At 45.1% G+C, this 24268-nt stretch overlaps 2 protein-coding genes across 3 annotated transcripts in view; one reads left to right on the top strand and one right to left on the bottom strand.

The window, feature by feature from the left end:
* The first annotated feature begins 7720 nt into the window (after positions 1-7720).
* On the top strand, positions 7721-9604 carry LOC119296117 (zinc finger BED domain-containing protein RICESLEEPER 2-like). The gene is made up of 2 exons (XM_037574514.1): positions 7721-9328; positions 9414-9604. The coding sequence occupies exons 1-2, from the start codon at positions 8002-8004 to the stop codon at positions 9587-9589; spliced, it is 1503 nt and encodes a 500-aa protein (XP_037430411.1). The 5' UTR covers positions 7721-8001; the 3' UTR covers positions 9590-9604.
* A 174-nt stretch (positions 9605-9778) lies between these two features.
* LOC119296116 (transcription initiation factor TFIID subunit 4b-like) overlaps positions 9779-24268 on the bottom strand; it is a 22953-nt gene continuing 8463 nt past the window's right edge. Inside the window, exons 6-14 of one of the 2 annotated variants that reach the window (XM_037574513.1) lie at positions 23846-23964; positions 23676-23763; positions 23426-23561; positions 23289-23344; positions 23163-23219; positions 22932-23078; positions 22252-22323; positions 21904-22162; positions 9779-9884 (exon numbers count right to left, since the gene is read on the bottom strand). In XM_037574513.1, coding sequence (XP_037430410.1) covers positions 9844-9884; positions 21904-22162; positions 22252-22323; positions 22932-23078; positions 23163-23219; positions 23289-23344; positions 23426-23561; positions 23676-23763; positions 23846-23964 — 975 coding nt within the window. In that variant the 3' untranslated portion in view covers positions 9779-9843. Of the gene's footprint in view, positions 9885-10731; positions 11091-21903; positions 22163-22251; positions 22324-22931; positions 23079-23162; positions 23220-23288; positions 23345-23425; positions 23562-23675; positions 23764-23845; positions 23965-24268 lie in introns of those variants that run through there. The other variant, XM_037574512.1, reaches the window with a different exon arrangement.

Consider the following 24268-nt stretch of genomic DNA (forward strand, 5'->3'; position numbering starts at 1 on the left):
CATAAGTAGCTAGGACTGAATAATGACTTATCTTGGATATCAACATTGTGGTAAAATAATTGTGATGTAGTATTATGATATGGTATCCTCCTCTGAATGTTCAAGTGGCTTGACTTGGCACATGTTCATGCATGTAGTTGAATCAAAACCAGCATAGCCTCTATGATATTTACGTTCATGGTGTTCATACCCTATTCATGCTAGTATCCAATGTTACTTATGCATAATGCATGTTCATGACCGTTGTTGCTCTCTAGCTGGCCGCTTCTCAACCTATTTGCTAGCCTTCGCATGTACTAAGTGGGAACTCTGCTTGTACATCCAAAAATCTGAAACCCAAGTTATTCCAGATGAGTCCACCATACCTAGCTATATGCGGTATTACCCTGCAGTCCTAAGTAAATTTTCATGTGCCAACTCTAAAAACTTCAAATAAATATCCTTTTTGTGTGCCTGGATCATTCATGGAACGATAGGAGGTAGTTGGTATTTTCCATGCTAAGCGGGTTATTCTCAGGTCGAGTGTTTATTCACTCACCACCGCACGAGAAAAGGGCGGTAATAGGGATGCCCAATCCCAAACTGCAAAAAGAAAAGAGCTTACAAATAATCAAACAAAAACTCCCAACGAAGTCATAACCTTTACATTTTTGCTTGGGAACCGCCACTAGCGTGTTTAGCATGGAACATATTGATAACTGATAGTCGTGAAGTGAATGAGAAGGGTGCATGTCTCAAAATATCATTTACCTCTGTTTTATAAACTTGAGCTCTAGCACCTCTGCAAATCACTGCTTCCCTCTGCGAAGGGACTATCTATTTACTCTCATGTTGTGTCATCACCTTCTCAAATAAGCGCCAGAACCTGAGAGCACTGCTGTCATGCTGATGCATTGTGTGTAGCTAATGATGGGTGCATCATGACTAGATCTTTTCTACCATGAATTACACTATTTAGCCGCTGCTTGAACTTTGGGGGTGCTCTGCATTTATGTATTGCGGTCTCAGAAAGGGCTAGAAAGATACCACTATTGTCATATTATATCATGGTTGTTTTGACAACATGTTGATATTTAAGATATCTTATTATTGCTCTCTAGTTCATTATGTCATTGATATGAGTTAATATAATTTTTAAGAGTTATCGTCAAGATGGTTAGTAATAATCCTTGCTGAAAACCTCGGTGATGTTTAAGTTTATTTATGAAACAAGAGTAAAAGAGTTCGTAAAAAATTTTCTTTTTCACTTTCAGTTTATTAACTGAATTGCTTGAGGACAAGCAACGGTTTAAGCTTGGGGGAGTTGATACGTATCCAACGTATCTACATTTCCTAATGCTTTTCCTCTTGTTTTGGACTCTAATTTGCATGATTTGAATGAAACTAACCCCAGACTGACGTTGTTTTCAGCTGAACTACCATGGTGTTGCTTTTGTGCAGAAATAAAAGTTCTCAGAATGGAACGAAACTTTGCGAGGATTTTTTTCTATCAATAAAGAGAATTCTAGAGCCAAGGGGTACCAGAGGGGGGCACCTGGGTGGGCACAACCCACCAGGGCGCGCCTGCCACACCCCCTCCCCCCCAGGCATGCCCAGGTGGGTGCTGCTCACCTGGTGGCCCCGCTGACCTTGAAACCGACGCTATAAAATAACATTATTTCAGAAAAAAATTGGGGAGAAAGAATTATCGCATTTCATGAGACAGAGCTGCCACCATCTCCTATTCTTCATCGGGAGGCCAGATCTGGAGTCTGTTTGGGTCTCTGGAGAGGGGTATCTTCGATCTTCGTCATCACCAACACATCTCCATCGCCAATTCTATGATGCTCCCCACAGGGAGTGAGTAATTCCTTCGTAGGCTCGCTGGTCGGTGAGGAGTTGGATGATATTCATCATGTAATCGAGTTAGTTTTGTTAGGGCCTCATCCCTAGTATCCACTATGTTCTGAGATTGATGTTGCTATGACTTTGCCGTGCTTAATGCTTGTCACTTTTGGGCCCGGATGCCATGATTTCATATCTGAACCGTTTATGTTATCACCTTTATATCCATGTTCTAGATCCGATCTTGCAAGTTATAGTCACCTACTACGTGTTATAATCCGGCAACCACGTAGTGACAATAGTCTGGACCACTCCCGGTGATGACCGTAGTTTGAGGAGTTAATGTATTAATCGTGTGTTAATGCTTTGTTCCGGTTCTCTACTAAAAGGAGGCCTTAATATCCCTTAGTTTCCAATAGGACCTCGCTGCCATGGGAGGGTAGGACATAAGATGGCATGCAAGTTCTTTCCATAAGCACGTATGACTATTTACGGAATACATGCCTACATTATATTTATGAACTGGAACTAGTGTTGTATCGCCCTAGGTTATAACTGTCTCATGATGAATATCATCCAACGAGTCACCGATCCAATGCCTACGAATTTATCTTATATTGTTCTTACTAAGTTACTATTTCCACTGCTATCCTTACTACTACAATATCCCTGCTATCACTATTACCGTTACCGTTGCTACTGTTGCTATCATCAAAACTATCATACTACTATGCTACTGATCACTTTGCTGTAGATAATTAATCTCCAGGTGTGGTTGAATTGACAACTCAGCTGCTAATACCTTCCAATATTCTTTGGCTCCTCTTGGGTCGAATCTATAAATTTGGGTTGAATACTCTACCCTCGAAAACTGTTGCGATCCCCTACACTTGTGGGTTATCACTCGTTGAAGACCTTCTCAAGTGTGCGCTATGTCACTCCTCAATCCTTTTCAAGAGGAATAAGTTGCATGTCAAATCCGTTTGTCATCAATTTAATTTGAGGAGGATAAGCATAATGTAATTCTTATTCTTATTTCATCATGATCAAGTAATTCCTTCGTTCGGGGATTGTTCATGATGAATAATTTCTCGGTTCTAAGTTGTTCATCTTTTCTTCCTCGGAGTTCAAAGTTTCCTCAGCCATCTCGTCGGAACCTCCATCTAAATCACTGCAAGGCTTTAATATTATTCTTTTAATCCTTCATTTATGTCTCATCAGCCTTTTGTTACCGGAGTTCTTCACGATGGTTGGTTAAGGATTTAATTCATTCTTCAAGTATTCATCAAAATTCTTGTGGATCAGCTCAAGTATCTTTTCTTCTTGCGCCTTGAAGTGCAATTAATTCTCTGTATTTTTTTGAAGTGGAGTTTTGCATTTCTTCGTTCTCCTCAGCTATTCAGGCATTCGGTTGTGGCATCATTTCACCTCAAGTTTTGAGATGTTTTTCCATAAGTCTTTTGTTGTTGTTGTTCTCAACAACTCCGTCCAATCCTTCCTTCTAAGGATGCTACCAATTCATTCATGGTGGAAGTTGTTCTTCTCTTATCCGTTCTTTTCATTTCACTATTTCAATTCTTCCGGAGGCATTGCGTTGTTCATCTCGTCAAGTGTCATCCCATCTTGTGAAGTTCATGTTCTATTCCGTCCGTTTTCAGCCGGAGTGATGTCAAAATTCTTTCATTCTTATTCTTTTTTCTACCTTGTTCTAACTGGAGTGGTTTCAGAGTCTATCTTATTCCTTAAACTTTTGATTCTCGTCATATTCGTTGTTCCTCTTTTCTATGAACTGCTCTCAACTTTGTTCATATTCTCTCTTGCATTCTTACTTCACCTCATCCTCTTTTTATTCCGTCTCGTTCCTAAGATCTCAGGACGAAATCTTTTGTTAGTGGAGGAGAGTTGTAATGCCCCGAGACCGATGAGCCAAATGTCATCCAGTTTATTCATCGTCGTTGCCATGTCATTCGCTTACGTGTTGCACTTTGTCATGTCATCATGTGCATTTCATTTGCATATCTTTTAAAACTTGCATCCATTCGGGTCTCCCAGTTCTCTCTGTTGTCCATTCTGAGCCCAACCACACTCGCACGCGCCTGCCGCACCTCCCAGATCTTGTTTCGTGAGCGGGAAAAAACATTCTCGAAATGGGCCGAGACTTGACGAGTGGTCTGGGTACATCACCGGTAGACCACCTGTCAAATTGTGTTCCATTTAGAGGTCATTTCATGCCCCAACGGTTAACCGCGTTAACTGCCGGACCCCTCTCTCTTTGCAGCCCAACACCCCTCCACAACAACCCACTAGCCCATCTAAACCCCCTCCATGCTATTCGCCGTTGGATCACGATCGTGTGGGCGAGAACGGCACTTCCATAGCCCTCTCCTAGCTCCCTCTACCTATAAATAAGCCTCCCCCTCCTAATTTTCCGGGCAAACCCTAGCTCCCCTCCTCCTCATGCAGTCGGACACGTCCGCCCAGCTGCCGAACATGCCCACCGCCGCCCGCAGCCAATCACAATGCGCCACGTCGCCTCCCCAGCTCCTCCCACCACCGCAGGCCCTCCCAAGCTCGCGTGCGGCCCGCCGGGCCCATCTGGTCACACCGCGAGCCCGAGCGCACCCGCTCGCCAGGATCCCCGCGCTCGATCCCGATCTCCCTCGCAGCCGCTGCTCGCCCAAGCGCCTCCCCGCGTGAGGGCCCGAGCCGTCCCGCAGCTGCACCGCCGCCCGACTGCCGCCACCTGCGCCCACTCGCTGGAGCTCCGCCCTGAGCTCCTCCCTATCCCGTCTCTCCGCCGCCCCGAGCCAGGTCGCCGACCGCCGCCTCCTCGCCGCCCAACTTCGAGCTCCACCGCACCGGTGCCCCGACAACCCCGGGAACCGACAGATCCGGCGCCCCCGCTGCTAGATCCGGTCGGCCCGCGCCTTTCCCGACGTCGTCGCCGCCCCTGCGCCAAGCAGTCGCGGCCATGGCCTCCTCTGCCCACGGCCAGGACGACCCTGTCCCGGATCGCCTCGACCCCCGAACCAAACGGCGCCAGCGCCGTCCCGAACGCTCCGTCCCCGCACGTCTCCGTCCCGTTTTCCCGAGAGGTTGTCTTTTTCTCCAAGTCCCAGTTTCCAAACATTATGTGTGCATCTTCATCATATCATAATTTTGTCCATGTTGCTCCGTTTTGCATGCATGATATGTCAGAATGTTCATCTCTTGATGCTCTACATGGTGGTTATAGTTTCATGCTTGTTTGAGTGCATATAGTTAATGTAATCACTATTGCAGGAGTGCTAAATGATATATTCTGCTAAAAACTGTTATAACTTGCTTTTTTGTCTTATTATATCTTTATGTGTGATGTTTTAGCATCATGTCAACATGTTTTAGGAGCATAATCATGTCATATTTGCATTGATGACCGTCACCTTGGATCTCACTACTATCTTTGCTATGCTAGTTGTCTTGATGCTACCACTATGTCGCGCTTCCTACCACTTGTTTATCAAGCCTCCCAAATTGCCATGAAACAGCCTCTAACCTTTGTCACCATCCCAGCAAACCATCGTTTGGCTATGTTACCGCTTTGCTCAGCCCCTCTTATAGTGTTGCTAGTTGCAGGTGCAGTTGCAGGTTGTTCCATGTGGAACATGGATATCTTGGGATATCACAAGATATCTTATTTAATTCATGCATCTATATACTTGGTAAAGGATGGAAGGCTCGGCCTTATGCCTGGTGTTCTGTTCCACTCTTGTCACCTTAGTTTCCATCATACCGGTGTTATGTTCCTTGATTTTGCGTCCCTAACACGATGAGGGTTTATGGGCCCCTCTTGACAGTTCGCTTTGAATAAAACTCTTCCAGCAAGGCCCAACATTGGTTTTACCATTTGCCTAATAACCACTAAAAACTTGCATAGGGACCTGCCGGCCCCCGAGGTCTCTTAATCAACCCTCCGAGTCAGTGCTCCTCATGAGTGTTGGTTCACCTACCTAGCAGTCGGCGATGCCACCTCGGGGCAACTCGAGGTATTTTGGCTATCGTCCACTTAGCATAGAAGGTGTTGTTCTGAGATCGAGATACGTGCGGCTCCTATCGGGGTATCGATGCACCGGGTTGTCTTGCTAGACTTGTTTTACCATTGTCGAAATGTCCGAGTCTGATCGGAGGGTCCCGAGATGGAGGATTCCTCCGCGGATCGTGTGGTGTCATGGGCTAAGTTGGGACACCCCTGCAAGGTTTAAACTTTTGAGAGTCGTGCCCGCGGTTATGTGGCAAATAGGAGTTTTTAATATCCGGTTGTAGAGAACTTGACACCAGATTCGAATTGAAATACACCAATCGCGTGTGTAACCGTGATGGTCTCTTTTCGGGTGAGTTCGAGAAGAGAACATGATTGGGTTATGTTTGAACGTAAGTAGTTCAGGATCACTTCTTAATCATTACTAGTTTGCGACCGTTTGCGTAGATTTTCATCTTATTCTTGTATCGTAAGTTAGCCACCATACAAATGCTTAGTCGCTTGCTGCAACCTCACCGCTTATCCTTTCCATACCCATTAAGCTTTGCTAGTCTTGACACCCATGGTAGTGGGATTGCTGAGTCCTCGTGGCTCACAGGTTACTACAACACCAGTTGCAGGTACAGGTAATGCGATGATCATGACGTGAGAGCGATGTTTGCTTGTTTTGGAGTTCTTCTTCTGCTTCTTCTCCGTTCAGGGGATAGGTTTCTGGTCGCCAACCTGTGCTAGCAGGGTGGATGTCATTTGAGTTTCTATTTGTGTTTCATCTGTAGTCGGATGTTGCTCTTATGTATGATGTTATTGTATTCATGTGGTATTTGTATGCCTTTTGTATGTACCCCCATCCATTAGGTAATGGTACGATGTTATGATATCCACCTTACAAAAGCGTCTTCAATATGCGGCTCTATCCTTGATGGGACCTTCGAGTTCCTTTCGGATAGGATCGCATATTGGGCGTGACATTAGCACCCTGGTAACCAAAAATAGCATAGTAAGGTAGATAACTCTGATAATTAGAGCTTGAGAACCCGATAATCCACCTCTCAGCCTTGCAAAAGCGTCTTCAATACGCGGCTCTATCCTTGGTGGGACCTTCGAGTTCCTCTCGAATAGGATCGCATATTGGGCGTGACATTAGCACCCTGGTAACCAAAAATAGCATAGTAAGGTAGATAACTCTGATAACTAGATCTTGAGAACCCGATATTCCACCTCTCAGCCCAGGCTCAGATGAGCCTGGTGAACAGTAATGTCATAAAAATTAGAAAAAAAAATCAATTCTTTTTGCAAGCAAGATGCGCATGTGCGTGATGTTCATGCAAAATTTGATGGAGATTGGACATTCTAGGAGCGCGCGGCAAAAAGATAAAATCGGGCATGAATAATGTTGTTTTCAAATGTTTCTCACAAACCTGAATTTTTGTCACGATCTCCTCGAATGTCCAAATTTCATGAAATTCTGCATGAACATCACGCATTTCAGCATCTTGCATCACAAAAATATTGAATTTTTTTATTTTATTTTTATTTTTAACGCCGGTACTGTTCATGCGCGGGCTCATCTGAGCCCAGGCGCCAAATCATCGCTCTTGTGAGAACCATAATAATTTAGCACCCACAAGTCACTATCCCCATCACAGCCTTCACTGCTGGCACTGTCACCCAAAGTAGCAAACCTTGGTTCACGCAGACCACAAAAATTAAAATCAAAAATTTGGAAAGAGGCAGAACCAATCTATATTGATGGAATGCTTGCACAAGGACGTTGCACTTACTGCAACCAACTATTTCCTGCCTCAAAAAAGTTAGGGACAAGTCATATCAATAAACATTTGTTGGTATGTGAGGAGAGATCTAAAATGGATGGTATGGTTGCCAAGATACGAACTAATAGTGCAATTGATCCAGAGTGGAAATTTGACCAAGGGCGTGCACATAGAGCACTGGCAAAGTTGATTGTGCTACATGAATTACCTTTCACTTTTGTTGAATATCCTGGCTTTAGGTCCTTTGTTAAGACCTTGAATCCATGGTTCAACGTGGTATGCAGAGAAACAATTAAGCAAGATTGCATTGATGCATATGATAGACACAAAAAAGAAATTCAAGCACTTTTTAGCAATCTAAGTTCTCGAGTATCATTAACGGGTGACATGTGGACATCCAATCAGAAGCTGGGTTATTTATGCATAACTGCCCACTTTATTGATGGCTCATGGACTCTACAAAACAGAATAATCAGATTTTGCCTCCTGGAAACTCCGCACAACGCTCATAACATGTTTGACATGGTGCAAAATAGCTTAAGAAATTGGAAAATTGAAGACAAAATCTTTAGCTTTACCCTAGACAATGCATCAGTTAATACCTCGATGGTTGGCCACTTGAGAAAAAAATTGGCAGATAGGTATCTTCTACATCATAGTGGAAAATTATTGCATGTTAGATGTGCTGCACATGTATTGAATCTAGTGGTGCAAGATGGGCTCGACGCAATGGCGTCAGTTGTTGATAGAATCAGAGAATCGGTGCAGTATGTCAAGAGTTTGCAAGGTAGAATGGAGAAATTCGATGCGATGATTGTGCGGGTGGGACTTGCTTGTAAAAACCATCCTACGCTAGATGTGCCTACCCGATGGAATTCAACGTACCTAATGCTTGAATCCTCATTGCCGTTCAGAGCAGCGTTCGAAGCCTTGAAAGAAGCTGACAAAGGTTATAAATTTGCTCCTTCGGCTAGTGAATGGGAGATGGCCGAAGCTATTTGCCATCTTTTGGGCGCTTTTTACACAGCCACAAAGAAAATCTCGGGTAGGACATATCCCACCTCTCACCTATACTTCTATGAGGTCTGGAATGTGAAGCAAATAATGGAGAGAGAAGTCGTAAGTGAAGATCCTACCATTGTTGCCATGGTGAAAGAGATGGAGAAGAAATGGATCAAATATTTTGAGGAGTCATTCTTAACAAGTTGTCTGCCGGTGATATTTGATCCAAGGTACAAATATGAATATGTTGGCTTCCGACTGACCGCAACTTTTGGTGGTGGCGCAGAGAAATATCTTACCCAAGTGAATAGTGTGATGAAGATCCTATTTGCTGAATATGCATCTGAATTTGGAAACACTTCTGATGAAGGTGATGAGGTTGTAGAGGAGGATGGTGAGGGCACTCTTGATGACTGGAATAAGCATTTGAGATTGAAAAGATCCCACAACTCAAATGAGCTACAGCGATATCTTGAAGATTTGTTTCCTCGCCGACAGAAATTGGATATCTTAAAGTGGTGGGAGATTCACTCCCCAAAGTATCTGGTGCTTGCAGCTATAGCACGGGACATATTGGCAGTGTCCGCGTCTACAGTGCCTGCAAAGGCTGCATTCAGCAATGCAGGAAGGATCATCACTGAACAAAGAAGTAGTTTGATCCCGAGTACTGTTGAGACGCTGATGTGCCTCAAGGATTGGTTTCGAGCAGCTGGTAATATGTTTTTTATTATTTTTCCGTACTTTACATAATACCTTCCATGTTGAATGTTTCATTTCGAATGCCTTCAATATTGCAGATCGCCAAAAGGCGGAACCAACAGTTGGAGACCATGGTGGTGATCAAGAGGATGATCCTCTGGAACCACCTAAGGTAATTATGCTAGTTGTGCTTTGCACTTTTTGTTCCTTCACCAAAAATACTCTCTTCACCACATCTGACTGGATGACTGCTAGCTTATGGGGTCACAGCTAATTGCAAGCTGGAGGAATGCATACAAGGAGGTGGTGGTTTCAATTTGTTTCAATGGCAAATGTTATATCTGGTTCACTTTATGTGAGCAGCAGCTTTGCACTCGGGGAGGATTCTTTCTAGGTGTTTTGCAAAGCAGGCAGGCCCTTGCTGGTTAGTAGGTCTGGGTGGAGAAACAGGGGAGGGGTCAGTAGATAGATGGTTTGCTTCACTGGTTTCTCATCTTCTTCCTCTTGTGTGCCTGCCTTCATCTGCTGTTAGTTGCAGACATTTGTCGAAGGGGTTTTAACCTCCTTTTCTAGAAAAAAGAAGAAAAATGTCAAAGAAGAAAAGCCTTCAGAAATCTAGTTGGACAAAATAGTTTCAGTTTTTTGGTAAACATTGCCACCCAAGCTGGCCGTCTCATGTGTGCAAGTAATTACTAATAAGCATTCTTTGTTTCTTCAGGAGAAGTAGAAAGTTGTCAACTTCATGCACTCATGGCAAAAGAAGAAAAAGTTGTTAGGACATGTTCTATGAAGCTACAAAGTTCAGTGTTGCAGTTTTACGGGCTAAAAATTTATTCTATGAAGCCTGACTTGGCAGCCAACGTATCCTCGTCGCATGTCTACTTGATCAGTAGTAACTGGAGGTTTAATGGATTCATCCGTATATATAACTGAAGGTTTAGTGCATTCGATCGATTCATCTGTATCTGTAACAGAACGTTTAGTAGGATCTGATCGATTCGTCTATCTATGTAACTGAATCCATGCTGCTGCTCAGTTGCATACCAGGTTTGCTCAGTTGCTCAGTTACATATATGGCTATGAAGTGTGATGTTTGAATTGCAAATGTATTTGTTAGGTGAGATCCCACTTGTTCCCACCTAATTTATGCTAGAATTGGTGGGATGCCCACTTTTTAACATCAGAACATGGTGGGACGTGGTGGATTGTAGGTGGGACTCCCACAGAGTCCCACCTGCAGCGTGAAAGACGCAAATCTCAATGGATCTGGTCGGTTCAGATTCCTAGTGCAGGAAAGCTCGGCAGCCAAATTGAGTTTCCGCCACCAAAACCACTTTCTATACCACCAGCAAGCATGGTGGATCCGAAGTTACCACACACTGAAGAGTATGACAAGATTATACAAACCTGAAGAAATAAGCGCAAGCACGCCTGCATACTGATCCTGTGAAAATTTTGTTATTGAGCTATTGTTTCTAAATTGCCTGCAAAATTGATTATTGCTTGACAAATGGAATCCCATATCAGCCATTCTACTCCCAGAGAAGATGCATCCGCAGTTGGCTAAGAGAACACATGAACATGCAACAATAACAAAACTGAACACTGCAATTTGGGCAACTACTATTTCGAAGCTGGTTCTGTCGACTGTCTCCCGTGTAACCGGAATAGCAAAGACGATTTTGACATCTGATGCTCTCTCTCAAGTGCCGCAACCACATCCTTCACCGTGATGCTACGCGCCACTTTCATGTGTGCTGACCTTCTAACGCCACCTAATGAAAAAACACAACATACTCAGGGTTAAATAAGTGTAGGCATGGCAGATACTCTCAGTTAGGCCTGGAATATTTATTTCCTTTATTCAACTCCCAGAGGCTGATTTATTCCTATCTCCATTTTTCAGGATAATTAACTGATCTGTTGCTTGATCTAAAAAAGACTGATTTGTTGCTTCCCTTTGAAAGAGATTGGCATTGCTCTTCTATTTCTTTTACAGAGAAACTCACCACAAATGATCAACTAATCAATCCCAGAAGACAATCTTAACAGATAAAACTCTTCCTAATTTAACAAGAATGAATTTTCTAATGAGAACAGCTAGGATAAAATAGGCATCGTTTTTATGTACAAGAAACAGACAACCAACGAGTTGAATATATACTCAAACGTAGGTTGTAGCAGTCTAAACCCACATCCCAACTGAACTAATAGTACGATTCGTCAACAAAACCATACCCTTCACAACTAGGAGTACTACTCATGCATCCTTTGGTTTATGGTCCTGGTCCTTGCATTGCAGCTCATCATTGGTTTGTGCTTTGGTGGCAGCTCGTGGTATTAGGTGCCTCCTCGTATGCCCGCGCCATACTCATGGCCAAATGCAGGTCCTGCGGATACCACAATTCAACATCGATGTGATCTACCAATCCTGCCATGAACAGCTGTGCTTGTTGCAACAATGTGAGCTTCCCAGGTGGTTGCTGCACATTGGAGAGGCGAAAACAAGATGCAGGCACTCCTTGCAATACAGCCATGTCAGCACACCTCTATCACGTTCCAGCCAGTAGTAGGTCTACAGTAGTCTCTTGCAGTTTGGGCCCCAGCTGCCCGATCCTTCCACTCCCCTCCAATCGCTCCATGGCAAACGAACCTGCTGCCTCGGCCCAACATGCCATGGAGCAAGGAATTCTGGCCAATAAGTATAGTCCACGGCATCTCGAAGTTAGTTGCTTAGGAGTTGTCCCTCTGCCTCGCCCTGGTTTTGCCTTCCATCGTGTCGACCAATGAATGTGCTTCTATCAAATGGGGATCAATCCAGGACAACTTCATGTTGGTTCAAATGATGACCAAATCAATTCATGCTGCGAATCAACCAGTGGTGCTCCTAGAGTTGAAAGTTGGAAGTTGCCCATGCTTTTGACTCGGTTTCCTGTTTTTTTTTTTTGCTTCAGCTGTTTTGTGCTTTGCAGTGCGTTGGTGCAAATGACCTGGACTCTTGTCTCCATCATGGCAAGCACTTGGGTGTTGGTGAATTCCGTGCCGGGCGAACCCATTTCTCATCGCCACATGCTGCGGCAGAGCAAGAGTACCCCTTGTCCCCCATGTTGTCTGCCATGGCCATGGAGGTCCTTAATAAGTTGATTGCTATGGCTACTGATCACTGGATTTGGTCCCACCCCCCTGTGCCTTTCTATGTGGACGGTGCCATTGTCTTCCTCAAGCCGACAGTCCAGTAGTGCGAGGTTGGTGCGGAGCACCCCCATGGACACCCCCCCAGACGCACAAGTGCCATTGAGACCAAGGTGAATTCGGTCCTTCTGAACTTCCTATGCATTCATATGAGACATGGCTACTACCTCAAACGGGGACCCTACACATACCCAGGTAACAAGAATCGACCATGGAGAAGTGAGGGAAGAAGGCCAAGTCCTGGCGGAGGAGAAGCAAGAAGACAAGGAAGAAAGGCAGTCAAAGCCAGAGTAGCCAGAGTCCGACCACCAACCTGGACGTCCGACGTTACAACGGACGGTCCAGTCACCAAACCACACGTCCATCTTGACGGGCGCTGATTTTTCATCCGGACTTGGCCCGGACAGTTCGGCCTGGAGCCCATACTTCCGACCCCTAGAGGACGTGTCATGCCTGAAGAACATGCCAGGCGAAACCGCACCTGCTGCAGCCGTCGGATGTCCGCTAACAACCCGGACAGTCCGGCTTGAGCCTGGACGTCCAGACACCAACCTGGTCGCCCGGCCTGCGTACAGTTTGGCCAAAAGCCATGTATCCCTCCCTCCCACCTACTCTAGTTCGTCCTTAGACTATATAAACCAGCCCCCTCTCACTTTCTAGGGTTAGCAAAGCATATTATAACTACCTGAGAGCTTTGCTCATCTAACCCTTCTCTTTGGAGATCAAGGCCTCCATTAGGAGAAGAATCTCAAGGGATTACCAAGACCTCCAAATCCATAGGATTGGGGAAGATCTATCTCTCAAGACCTCACTTCTCCTTAGAGATTTGGGAAGAACTTTACCTAGCTACTTGTTCTTTTTGTTGATTGTGAATCTAGTAGTGTCTCTTTGCTTGGATGCTTGGATAGCACATGTGTGATGTGAATCTAGTTCATATAGTGATTTCCTCTTGTGTTTCGTGAGTTATTTGAGTTCTTCCTCTTGCTCTCCTCCAAATTGTGAAGAATTGGCACAAATTGGGACTTGGTCCTACATCATTTGGTATCATGAGCTTGGGTTGGACAATTTGGAGCCTCTCCCCCTCACCCTTCTAGCCTAATTTTGTTTTGTTCTTGCCGAATTTGAAAATCCCCACAAAAATAGCCTCTTCAATTTCTTGCAATTTATTGGTTCTTGTGAGATTTTGTTGGTTTCGGTCCATGGATTTGATATGCTACTAGTAGTTCTAGCCTCCCTTCGCATTGCCTTAGCCAATTTCCCTGATGTCCCCCCAAAAAATTCCGTTCATCCTCCCCAAATTCAAGATCCAATTCCGCCTGAAGAACACCCGAGTTGACCTGCCCGGTCGTCCAGCCACCAACCCAGACATCCGACCAAAGCCCGGAATCTGGCTAGCTACTCGAACGTCCACCTCCCTTTGAAAACTGCTGAATTTTTCTTGGTTTTCCCTTGTGCGATTTGAGTTGTTCTTCCGTTTCGGTCTCGTTACCAAGGTGATTTGGCTGCTCTAGGGACTGTTTCACCATCTACATCAACCGTCATCTCCGCCACCAACAATTGCATCAACGACAACCACTACTCCCTTTGACAACACAACCGAAAGCAAGGTTGGTTCCCCTCCGACCTCGGTAAAGGTATCCATTCCATCAACCATTATCTTCCCTTGCCATTGACTTGATAGCCCCACCAAATCTTTGTGACTACCTCATTACCTATAAGACTAGCTATTTGTGCAAAACTTGTCTTGCATATTTTGTCAAGGCTCAGGTATATTGGTAAAACAAGATATAGCAAAAAAGAGTGGAAGAAAAAGATACAAGCTTATTATCAAAGAGTTGAGCATCATACATATTTGTGACAAGCATACTTGGGATAGGAAAAAGATACGCTTGATCTTGTAGTTTGGTGCACAAGTGCGAATCTAGCCCACGAGAGCAATCAAACTAGCGTCTCTCCAAGTGTTGTGCAACACGAGCTTAGTCGTTGCTAGGCAAAACTAGTATGCTCATTCCTTGTTTGCACAAGACCTTGCTCTATCTCTCCTCTTTGATCTACTTGTATCATATTTGCATTTTGGATCTTACTCAACATTTTCAACATCTTGATTCACTATTGCATGATATTGTGTGTCACCATTGCACCTTTGAAGTCTCACTGGCGCAAAGCACCCAATGGTCATCCCCATGGATTCTACACCAACACGCACCAAGTGGACCGATGACAAGAGCCCGTGCACTGCCATTGAAGATAAGGTTAAGTCACTCCTTGAACTACCATTTCCTACATGTGCGACACTAAACGGAAGTCTTATGCCTACTCAGGTACCAAGGAAACAATCATGAAGAAGCTCGAAGCGAAGACCAAGCTAGCACAGAATCAGAGCGGAAGAAGTACCAAGTGGAGCTGCTGAAAACTACAGTGACCGGACATTTGGTGCATCCACCAGACATTCGTACCACACGAAGAGGGTCGGCGAGGAGCATCCAAAGTCACGACGTGCTCAAGCGACCGCACATCCGGTGCATACCGGAAATCCGGCGAAGGAGCAACGGAAGCTGGGCCAGCCTGACTGGACATCCGGTGCTACCTCGAATGACCATACATCAGGTAGCTACCTACATACAAAACCAGCCAAGTGCCTTGTATCTCTCTCTCCCACCTACCCTATCTCGCCTAGCACTATATATATTCATATCCTACCTCCTAGTTAGGGTTAGCAAAGCATATTAGACTAAATTGAGAGAGCTTTGCTCATTTACCCCATCCCCATTGGAGATCAAGGCCTTCTTTGGAGAAGAATCCCAAATGATTTCCAAGACCTCCCATCCTCTTGTGGATTGGAGAAGACTACCCCCATCAAGACCTCATCTCCTCTTGGATTTGGAATGAAATTACCATCGCTACTCTTTTCCCTCTGTTGTTCATGTACCTTTGTGGATCTCCTGTGTGTTTGCCTTATAGTGGATGTGTAATTGGATCTTGAGTGAGTGATTACCCTTTGTGTTCTTGAGTGTCCTCTTGATCCACTCTAACGGACATTCGGTCCCACCGGACATCTGGTCCACTACCAGGCATCCAGCCCTTCAACAAAAAATCCACCAAATCTTCCGCAATTTCATTTCCATTTCGTTGGTGGTTCTTTGAGCTTGCAGTTTTCGTTTCCTAAGGTGTTTCGGCTACGTAGGGACAGCTACGTCATCAACATCACCCCATTCTTCACTGCCAACGAATTCTTCAACGACAATGACCACTACACCCTTGGACACCACAACCGGAAGCAAGGCCGGTTACCTCTCCGACCACGACGAAGGTACTGTGTTGACGAAGGTATCCATTTCGTCACCACTTATCTTCCCTTGCCATTGCATTGATAGCCCCGAGCCTTTTGCGTACCATACCCACTAAGACTAGGGATTTGAGTATTGTTAGGCCACATTACTTGTGCACTATAGTGATACGCCATCTTCCATATCTTGGTATCTTGTGTGTCATAAGTTACTCCCGTGCATATCATACATACTTGTCTTGCATATTGGCTCGAGCATCAAGCATAGTGGTAAAGGAAGCCTATAAAAAAAAGCTTCTAAGCAAAAGAGAAAGACACAGAGAGCTTATAAGCAATAGCTTTGAGCATCTCACATACATCACCTTGTGTTATTATCTTGGTATCATACATGCTTACAATGGCATATTTGGGATAGAAAGACGACAAGTTTGCTCCTATATGTTCATGCACAAGTGCGTATCTAGCCCATTAGAGCAATCGAGCTAGCGCCTCTTGCATTTGTGCAACACGAGCTTGGTCATGGAAAATCATTTTTGCTCATTCCTTGGTTGCACAAATCCCATCTATCTATCCATGTATGTGTTACGTGTTCAACACCTACTATTGATCTATTTGCATCACATTCGAAAATTGTGAATCTCTTTCAACATTTTCAATATCTTGCTAACTATTGCATGAGTTTGTGCCACTTATCCTCACCAAGCCACTAAGCTTTATTGTGTATGAGTAACAAGATACGGTACCAATTTCATTATCTTCACATTCCACATTGAGCGATATGAGATACATTCTCAACTTTGGGAAGAGGTAACTTTGGTATTGTCTTCTCATTCTCCACTTACACTTGCTCAAGTCTTGTGATGGATAGGCAAGGTACTTCATCTCTGATCTTTGATGACCAAGACACGAACGACTACGTCACTAAGCTACACCACTTTGGATTTCAACGCGTTATGAATGATGCAAATGACGCCTCGAATGCACGCAACGAGAACCTCGCCAACAGCATCCGACAATCCAAAGCTTGGAACAGGGACTATCTCAACGCCAAGATGGCTACGCAAATGGATGAACTTCGAACAATGATAGCCATCCGCAAGTCTTCATCATCTTCGACTTCATAAAGGAGAAGAAGCTCAAGTAGCCATTCTTCGAAGCTTCCATCCGACGCAAGTACACTACGACACTGTCCTCATCTTCAGAGACGACCGCCAAGAACCTCAAGCGTCAATACCTATCCGAGGCAATGGATTGCGAGACCGCATCCTCGAGCATGAACGACGGCATCGTGAAGAGCAAGATTGCCTTCGAGCGCCAAATTCATCAAGATAGCGAACGACCTCAAGTACAACAAGACCGACGTCGCAACTTGATGAACAAGATGTTGTCCGCCAAGAAGAACGCCGCGTGAAGCAAGCAAATGAAGCGCACCGAGCTCTCCGTGAAGCTCAATATAACCTCTAGTGAACACGTGGTTGTGTCGATACTCACCTGTACAGAAAAATGAGATCGAAGGGCAGGTGTGTCATATGCTTGTGGCCGGCTTTCATTGTGCACAACATGAGCTTGTTCGCCGCGCCCGTGCTCCTAGTGAAGAAGGATGGGAGCTAGCGTTTTTGCGTCGACTACCATCGCCCTAACACAATCACGTCAAGAACAAATTTCCTCTGCCAATCGTTGATAAGCTTCTTGACGAGCTAGTCGGCGCCGCATTCTTCTCCAAACTTGATTTGCGCGTCGGCCACCTTAGCGTGAGACCGAAGGATGAAGAGAAGACGGTATTCAAGACACACAATGGCCATTTCCACTTTCTTAGTGATGCCATATGGCCTCACCAATGCGCCGGCCACTTCTCAATGCCTCATGAACACAATCTGCGTTGCTTACATCTGTAAGTTTGTCATCGTCTTCCTCAATGATATTCTTGTTTACAGTGCTAACATCCAGGATCACGAGAAGCACCTTACGCATAGTTCTCGAGCTCCTGAGGCGTCATCAACTTTTCGCCAAGATGAGCAAGTGCTCCTTCGCGCAACCTCTCAAGTATCTCGGGCATGTCATTTCCAAGGACAACGTGGCAACTGACACAAGCAAGACGAGCGCGATGAAGGCTTGGTAGGTGCCCAAGATCTCCATTAGACTACACGGGTTCCTCAACCTCACCAGCTACTACAGGAAATTTGTGCCGACCTACGGCATCATCGCTAAGCCATTGACGCGGCTGCTCACGAAGTGCTTCGCTTGGAACGACAATGCGCGGGCGACTTTCAACCTCTTGAAGATGGCGATGATCACCGGACAATGCTATGAGTGCAACTCACACGGTGTTGGCCAAATCGTGTTGTTTATTTGTAGCTTAGGTTTCCAGCCTTCCTGGTGTGACATCCCGGCTTAATAGGAATGACAAACTACTCATATCAATAAGGTGCACCTTCCTTTTTGTTGGTGTCTAGCCCTTGCCCTAGCTCACCCTCTTCTACCTCTCGCACTTGACTTCTCTCTGGCACATACACAGGAAGGAGGAAGAAAGAGGTAGAAAAGACACAGGTTTTGCCGGGCGCTCGTACACCCGCCGCCGCACATACGGCGTGTTTTCTATTTCCTGAACACAAACTCAAAGCTAACCCACGATACACAGAGGATTGGCGAGGCTTTATCAGTGTTCAAGAAAGCGTTTTTAAGCGACGCTTAAGCGCGATTAAGCGCTGAGCGATGGCAAAGCGCTTCGCTTTTGCCCTAAGCGGTAGATTAAGCATTTTTTATTTAAATTTGACCAAAATTTGGCAATTTTTGTACTACTTCTGCTGGTCTGCTTGTGCAATAATGGCAATATGCTATTTATCTTATTACTAGGCTATGTTCAAGAACTATTTCCTTCATATTTTGGCAAAATTCTGTCCACATGATATCTGTTAGGTTACGTCTATTTGAACTGAACTGCATTTTAGTTGTTATTTTGCTTGCTATGCGAACCTGATATGTATTTGCTATTGTGTGAACTGTATTTCAGATGCTACTTCAATTACCCATGTGCCAAGCTTCCTATTTTCATGTGTATATCATTCAAAATCTGTCAAATTCTAGCCAATTTCTAAAAACGCTTAAGTGCGATTAAGCTGCGCTTAAGCGCTCATTGCTCTAAGCTGTGGCCTTCCGCTTCGCTTACGCTTTCCGCTTTCTTGAACATTGGGCTTTATACACGCGCACGTACGCACTAGCCTAACCAGCCACCACTACTCACTGGAATCTCTCCACGATCAACAAGACCCAGTTGTGCAGCTAACAACCATGCATGCATCAGCACAACGGCTCGGCCGCCACTCACGCACCGCTAAGTCAAGATTATAGCTATCAATTCCCCTTCTAATCTTGATATAGCTCGCCGTCAGTCATCGCCTTGTACTCGTTGCCGGCCATCCCTCGCACGCGACGACCTGTGCCGTGCAGCCCGGCCTCCGCACCGTGGCCAGCACGCTGCGTCACAAGCTGTTGACTTTTTCCAGCCGTCGCGCCACGCCTAGTGGCCTCCTTGCCGTGCCGCCGTAGCCTCCACAGCGCCAAGCACCTTCATAGGCCGACGCATGGCGCGGAGCTGCACCGCGCAGCTATCGACGGACGCCGCCACCGCTGGACTCGCCGCGCCTCGTCTTCGCCACGCGCTCGCTGCGCACCGCAGCCGTGCTGCCACGGACTCACCATGCGCCGCCTCCGTGTCTGTCATGACAATCGCTGCGCCACGATCCTCCATAGGCCGACACACGGCCTGGAGCTCCATCGCGCAGCCAATGATGAACGCCTCCATCGCCGGCACGCCTTCGACACGGCGAACTACGCCCAAGACAACCAAGCTCATGATACCAAATGTTGGGACAAACCCACCAGCGGCGAACGCCAAGAAGCCCTCCGACGACGAACGCCGGACGGAGGTAGAAGACGAGGAACAAATCACACTTCCAGCGACGAACGCCCCGGCCGACGAACGGCCTGTATGTTGGCATCTATTCATCTCAACTCCCTCGAACACATATACATGGAGGTACACACCAACACACGCAGCACAACAGGAAGAACTCTCACATCGACCGAGCGCATACCACGGCCCAACGGAGACTACATCTTCCTTAGGCCCCTCCCCCTCGGCTCGGCACATACCGTCACCGTGGCGCGGCAACAGACCGGCGCATCTTGATGAGTACATGGGAGGGCTTTTCATACCCGGACGCACACACAACAGGCTAGCTACCGCGCACGCACGCACTGACTTGGCTTGCCACTGCATGCGCTCGGCCACACCGCAAGTCACGCACGTACGCACTAGCCTAACCAGCCACCACATTAGGCCACTAACCCATGCACTAACTACTCACTGGAATCTCTCCACGATCAACAAGACCCGGCTGTGCAGCTAACAACCATGCATGCATCAGCACAACGGCTCGGCCGCCACTCACGCACCGCTAAGTCAAGATTATAGCTATCACTTTTCTAGAGGCCATCCGAAAGGAACCTCAAAGTTCAGCGTGCTTGGCTTGGAGTAATTTGAGGATGGGTGACTGACTGGGAAGTTGATCCCAGGTCGCACGAGTGAGGACATAGTGCACAGGAAAGACTATTGTTGATCTGTGGGGTCATTCTAGATCCCAGGCGCAACAGCCAGGAACTGGTGGGTGAACCGATGGGTTTGGCCACGGCGTTACAATTGGTATCAGAGCCGACCCTCACGGTTACACGGGCGTGTGTGGGTTAGTGATGCGTATATGGGGCAGATGTGGATGTTGGCACTAGCGCGCACAGACGTGCCAAGAGGGAACGGGTCTGCTGGGCCAACGAGGACATCGGTTCCTTTGAGGGGGGTGTATGTGATATCCCAGCTTAATAGGAATCATAGACTACTCATATCAATAAGGTGCACCTTATTTTTCAAGAGCCCATCCGAAAGGAACCTCAAAGTTAAGCATGCTTCGCTTCGAGAAATTTGAGAATGGGTAACCGACTGGGAAGTTTCATACCGGATGCTCACGAGTGAGGACAAAGTGCGCAAGACTAGTGTTGGTCTTTAGGGCCGGACTAAATTCCAGGCGCAACGGCCGGGAACTGGTGGGTGAACCGGTGGGTTTGGTTGGGGTGTTGCTCCTATGTAGTTCTTTCCTCTTCTCTTATTTATTTTTAGTGTCTTCTCTTGTTTGGTTTTTGCTTGGTCTGTTGGCTGGTTCTGATCTTACATTGGCATTTCTTCTAATACGAAATGATGCATGTTTCGCGAGTGTTCGAGAAAAATAATGTGGTATGATGCCAGCCAAACCTTCTCTTCCTCCAGGGTGCGTTGAAGAAGAAAGAATTGTTCGCAACAACCTAGCCACATTAGAGGCACCCTCATAACCGTGGCGCTATCATGGGAAATAACCACTGATGGCAGTGACCTGTTTGACTAGACCGTCCAGTTGGTCAGTAACCACATTTATGTGAATGGTCAAAGTCTACATCTGCTCCCCGAGCTGTGCCATGGTCATATTGTTCGTGCCATCAGAAGCCATGACACGTCCTAGTAAGGTAGAGACGTTTCATTGGGGGAGACAAAAAAAAAGTGGGTGGGGCTGCTGGCAATAGAGGTTAATAGGAGATATAGGGTCAGGACAGGGTAGGGGGTAGCTATACAGAACGAAGGAGGAGATTGTGCAGGAGACAATCAGGAAAGGCAGGACCATAACAGAGAATAGAGAAAGTGCGGATAAGGTTGATTGATCGACTGCTTCCATTTGGAAAAGAATGACATCTCTCTTTTATAGACGAATCAACTAACCTAATACTATAAGGTCACAACTCTAATAGATAAGATAGGCAATTCCTAATTTAACCAATAGATCCTTACTAATCTAGTATACCTGATAGCAGTTAGGTACCTGATAGGACTCGGGACTAGTAATACCACTAGCAAGACTTCTCAATTATAACTGACTCGCTAGCAAACACCAAATTAGCAAATATTTCTATCTTTCAATACATCGAGATGCAAAGTTTTCGCGTTTTCTCAAAGAAGAAAAAGAACTTCCTGACTAAGCTAAATGACAAACTCCTACGGCTGATAAACAGCCAAAGGATCACGAGCTTACCAGGACCAAGCATTGAAAAATAGCCTCGCTTTTCAATTTCCTGCTGTTCTCTTGAGCCCTTTCCTGCTTTTGGTGAAAGCTTGTGAGGCAACATGGTACCTGGCAGTGAGTCAGAAGAACCATCGCCTCCTTCACCTCTCAGTTTATTTTTTTCAGCTAGCAATTGCCACTTTGAAAGCATGTCATCTCCCCCTGCTGCAACTCGCACAGCAGCATTTGCAGCTGTTGTTCTCATTTTATCATCTTCCTCCTTGTAAGTCTAAAATGCATATAAGATCATACACATCTCAAGTACGTAATATCTATGTACAGAATAATCATCCGAGACCTGAAAGTGGAAGAACTAACCTTAGCATGCTTTGATGTTCCACGGCTCTCAGCCTTGTCCTTTTCTGAAGAAACAACTGAATTGTCATCTCCCTGCAGTTACAAATTCGGTCAAACAACACCGTAACAGTCCCCTACTAAACTATCAGAAATTATACAATGGATGCCTGATTCTTTCCATGTAACGACTTATTGACTAATTAAACTGAAAGTTTGCAGTGCACACACAAATTGTACTGCCATATTTCTGTACAACTGCTACAAATGCCCCACGTTAACTGATGCAACAAACATTGGATAGATCTGACATCTAATTCACTGATGTTCCTATCTAATAAAAAACTAATAATAACTGAGATTGAATTGGTGAACCAGTCACACATGCACTCTCAAACCTAACACATGCCTTTTTGCAGATAGTCCATATTAGTTCCAAATTTGATTTTCTATCGAGCTTCTCAAACATTCAACATTACCACCAACATCTAAAGTATGTGCTATAAACAAGATATAACATACATGATATTGGCAATTAATGTGTTAATAAGCATGTAAGACAATTGTTAAAGATCTTAAATAAATTCGATGCAGAAAAAACTAAAATCCACTTCATAAAAAATCCTTCATACAAAAGCATACTTCTATGAATGTATATGTAAATATAAAATTAAATGCAAGCAGAAACATCTTGCAGAACTAACATCACTCTGTTTCCTGATTCTGTTGGCATCTGCCGCCAGCTTCCTGTCCCACTGTTCTCTAGCTTCCCGGTTCACCCTCAGTATATGACTCCGAACATCCGAAGATAAAGGATAATAATGATGTCTTGATTTTTCAACATCAACCCTCTTCAAAAATAAATAGATAAATAAATACACAGATTACATTTTACATATGAAATGTCAATGAGACCACAGACCAGCAAATTGAACCTGTTTTGAAAGCCTTATTGTATTGCTTATGAATCCTCGTAACCGCTCCTCAACGCACTGGAGAAAGCCCAAGTTAGATTAGGCATAAGCAAAATCTGAGAAAGGCCTTGCTATATAATCTCTCACCATCGATAGACAACGCTCTACGTCACATCCTATGCTCTTCAGATTATATTTTCTCACTGCGAAAACAATAACATTAGAGAATAGAACACGGAGTTCATCTATCAATTTAACAACACTTGAATGATAAAGGTATTAACTGATCTCTGCTAATTTCTTTGTCAGAGGCCCCTTCTGTAGAATGAGCCTTTCTTCTTCCAGTTGTACAACTTTACGAGCAGCTTCTGAAACTCGACTCTCTTCCTTGGGAGCAGAGAAAAGTTGCTCCTCTTCTTCCTGGCAAAAGTAACAGTTACGGCATTAAAATTCATTTGATAATTGGGTGCTGGAAGGTATGCACAAAGCAACACAAAAGAACAAAAGCACATTAAAGAATCTTAGTATGTATACCCTCAGATTAACACCACTAACTGCAGTAACATCATTCAGCTGGTCAATGCTTTGATCATGGAAGCCTCCAGATCCCTTCTGCTTTTTGCTGGCACAATATAAAAAGGCCTCAGGAACCAAGAGCAAGTACAATCAAATTGAGTAATAATGGGCATTGAAAAAACAATTACCCAGATGGTGGAGGGGATGAGCCAATTGCTTCCAAAGGTTTCTTCTGCCCAGCAGATGGCTTCTTTTCAGGTGTTTTGGAAGCTGCTCCAGAAGGAGGTGCTTGAGTACTAGGTTGAATCTAATCAAGCAGCAATAATCATACCGTTGAGTAGAGTGCAAGAATTAGTCAAATTGCTAAGAAATAAACAGAAAACATACAGCAATGTGTTCGTTTTGTGTGCACGCAAATAAAGGAAAATTACACTTCTGCAACCGGATCTCACAGGGTGTTATCTGTTAGGAATATGCAACTTGGTATTCCCATGAGGCCATAGGCCAGTACATAAATGCACATACAGGCGTGCTAAAAAATATGCAGAAAACCCCGTATATAACGGGGATATCAGGGTGTTACTTGTTAGGAACATGCAACTTGGTATTTC

Source organism: Triticum dicoccoides, chromosome 4B, assembly GCF_002162155.2.
Source record: "Triticum dicoccoides isolate Atlit2015 ecotype Zavitan chromosome 4B, WEW_v2.0, whole genome shotgun sequence".
NCBI lineage: Eukaryota > Viridiplantae > Streptophyta > Magnoliopsida > Poales > Poaceae > Triticum > Triticum dicoccoides.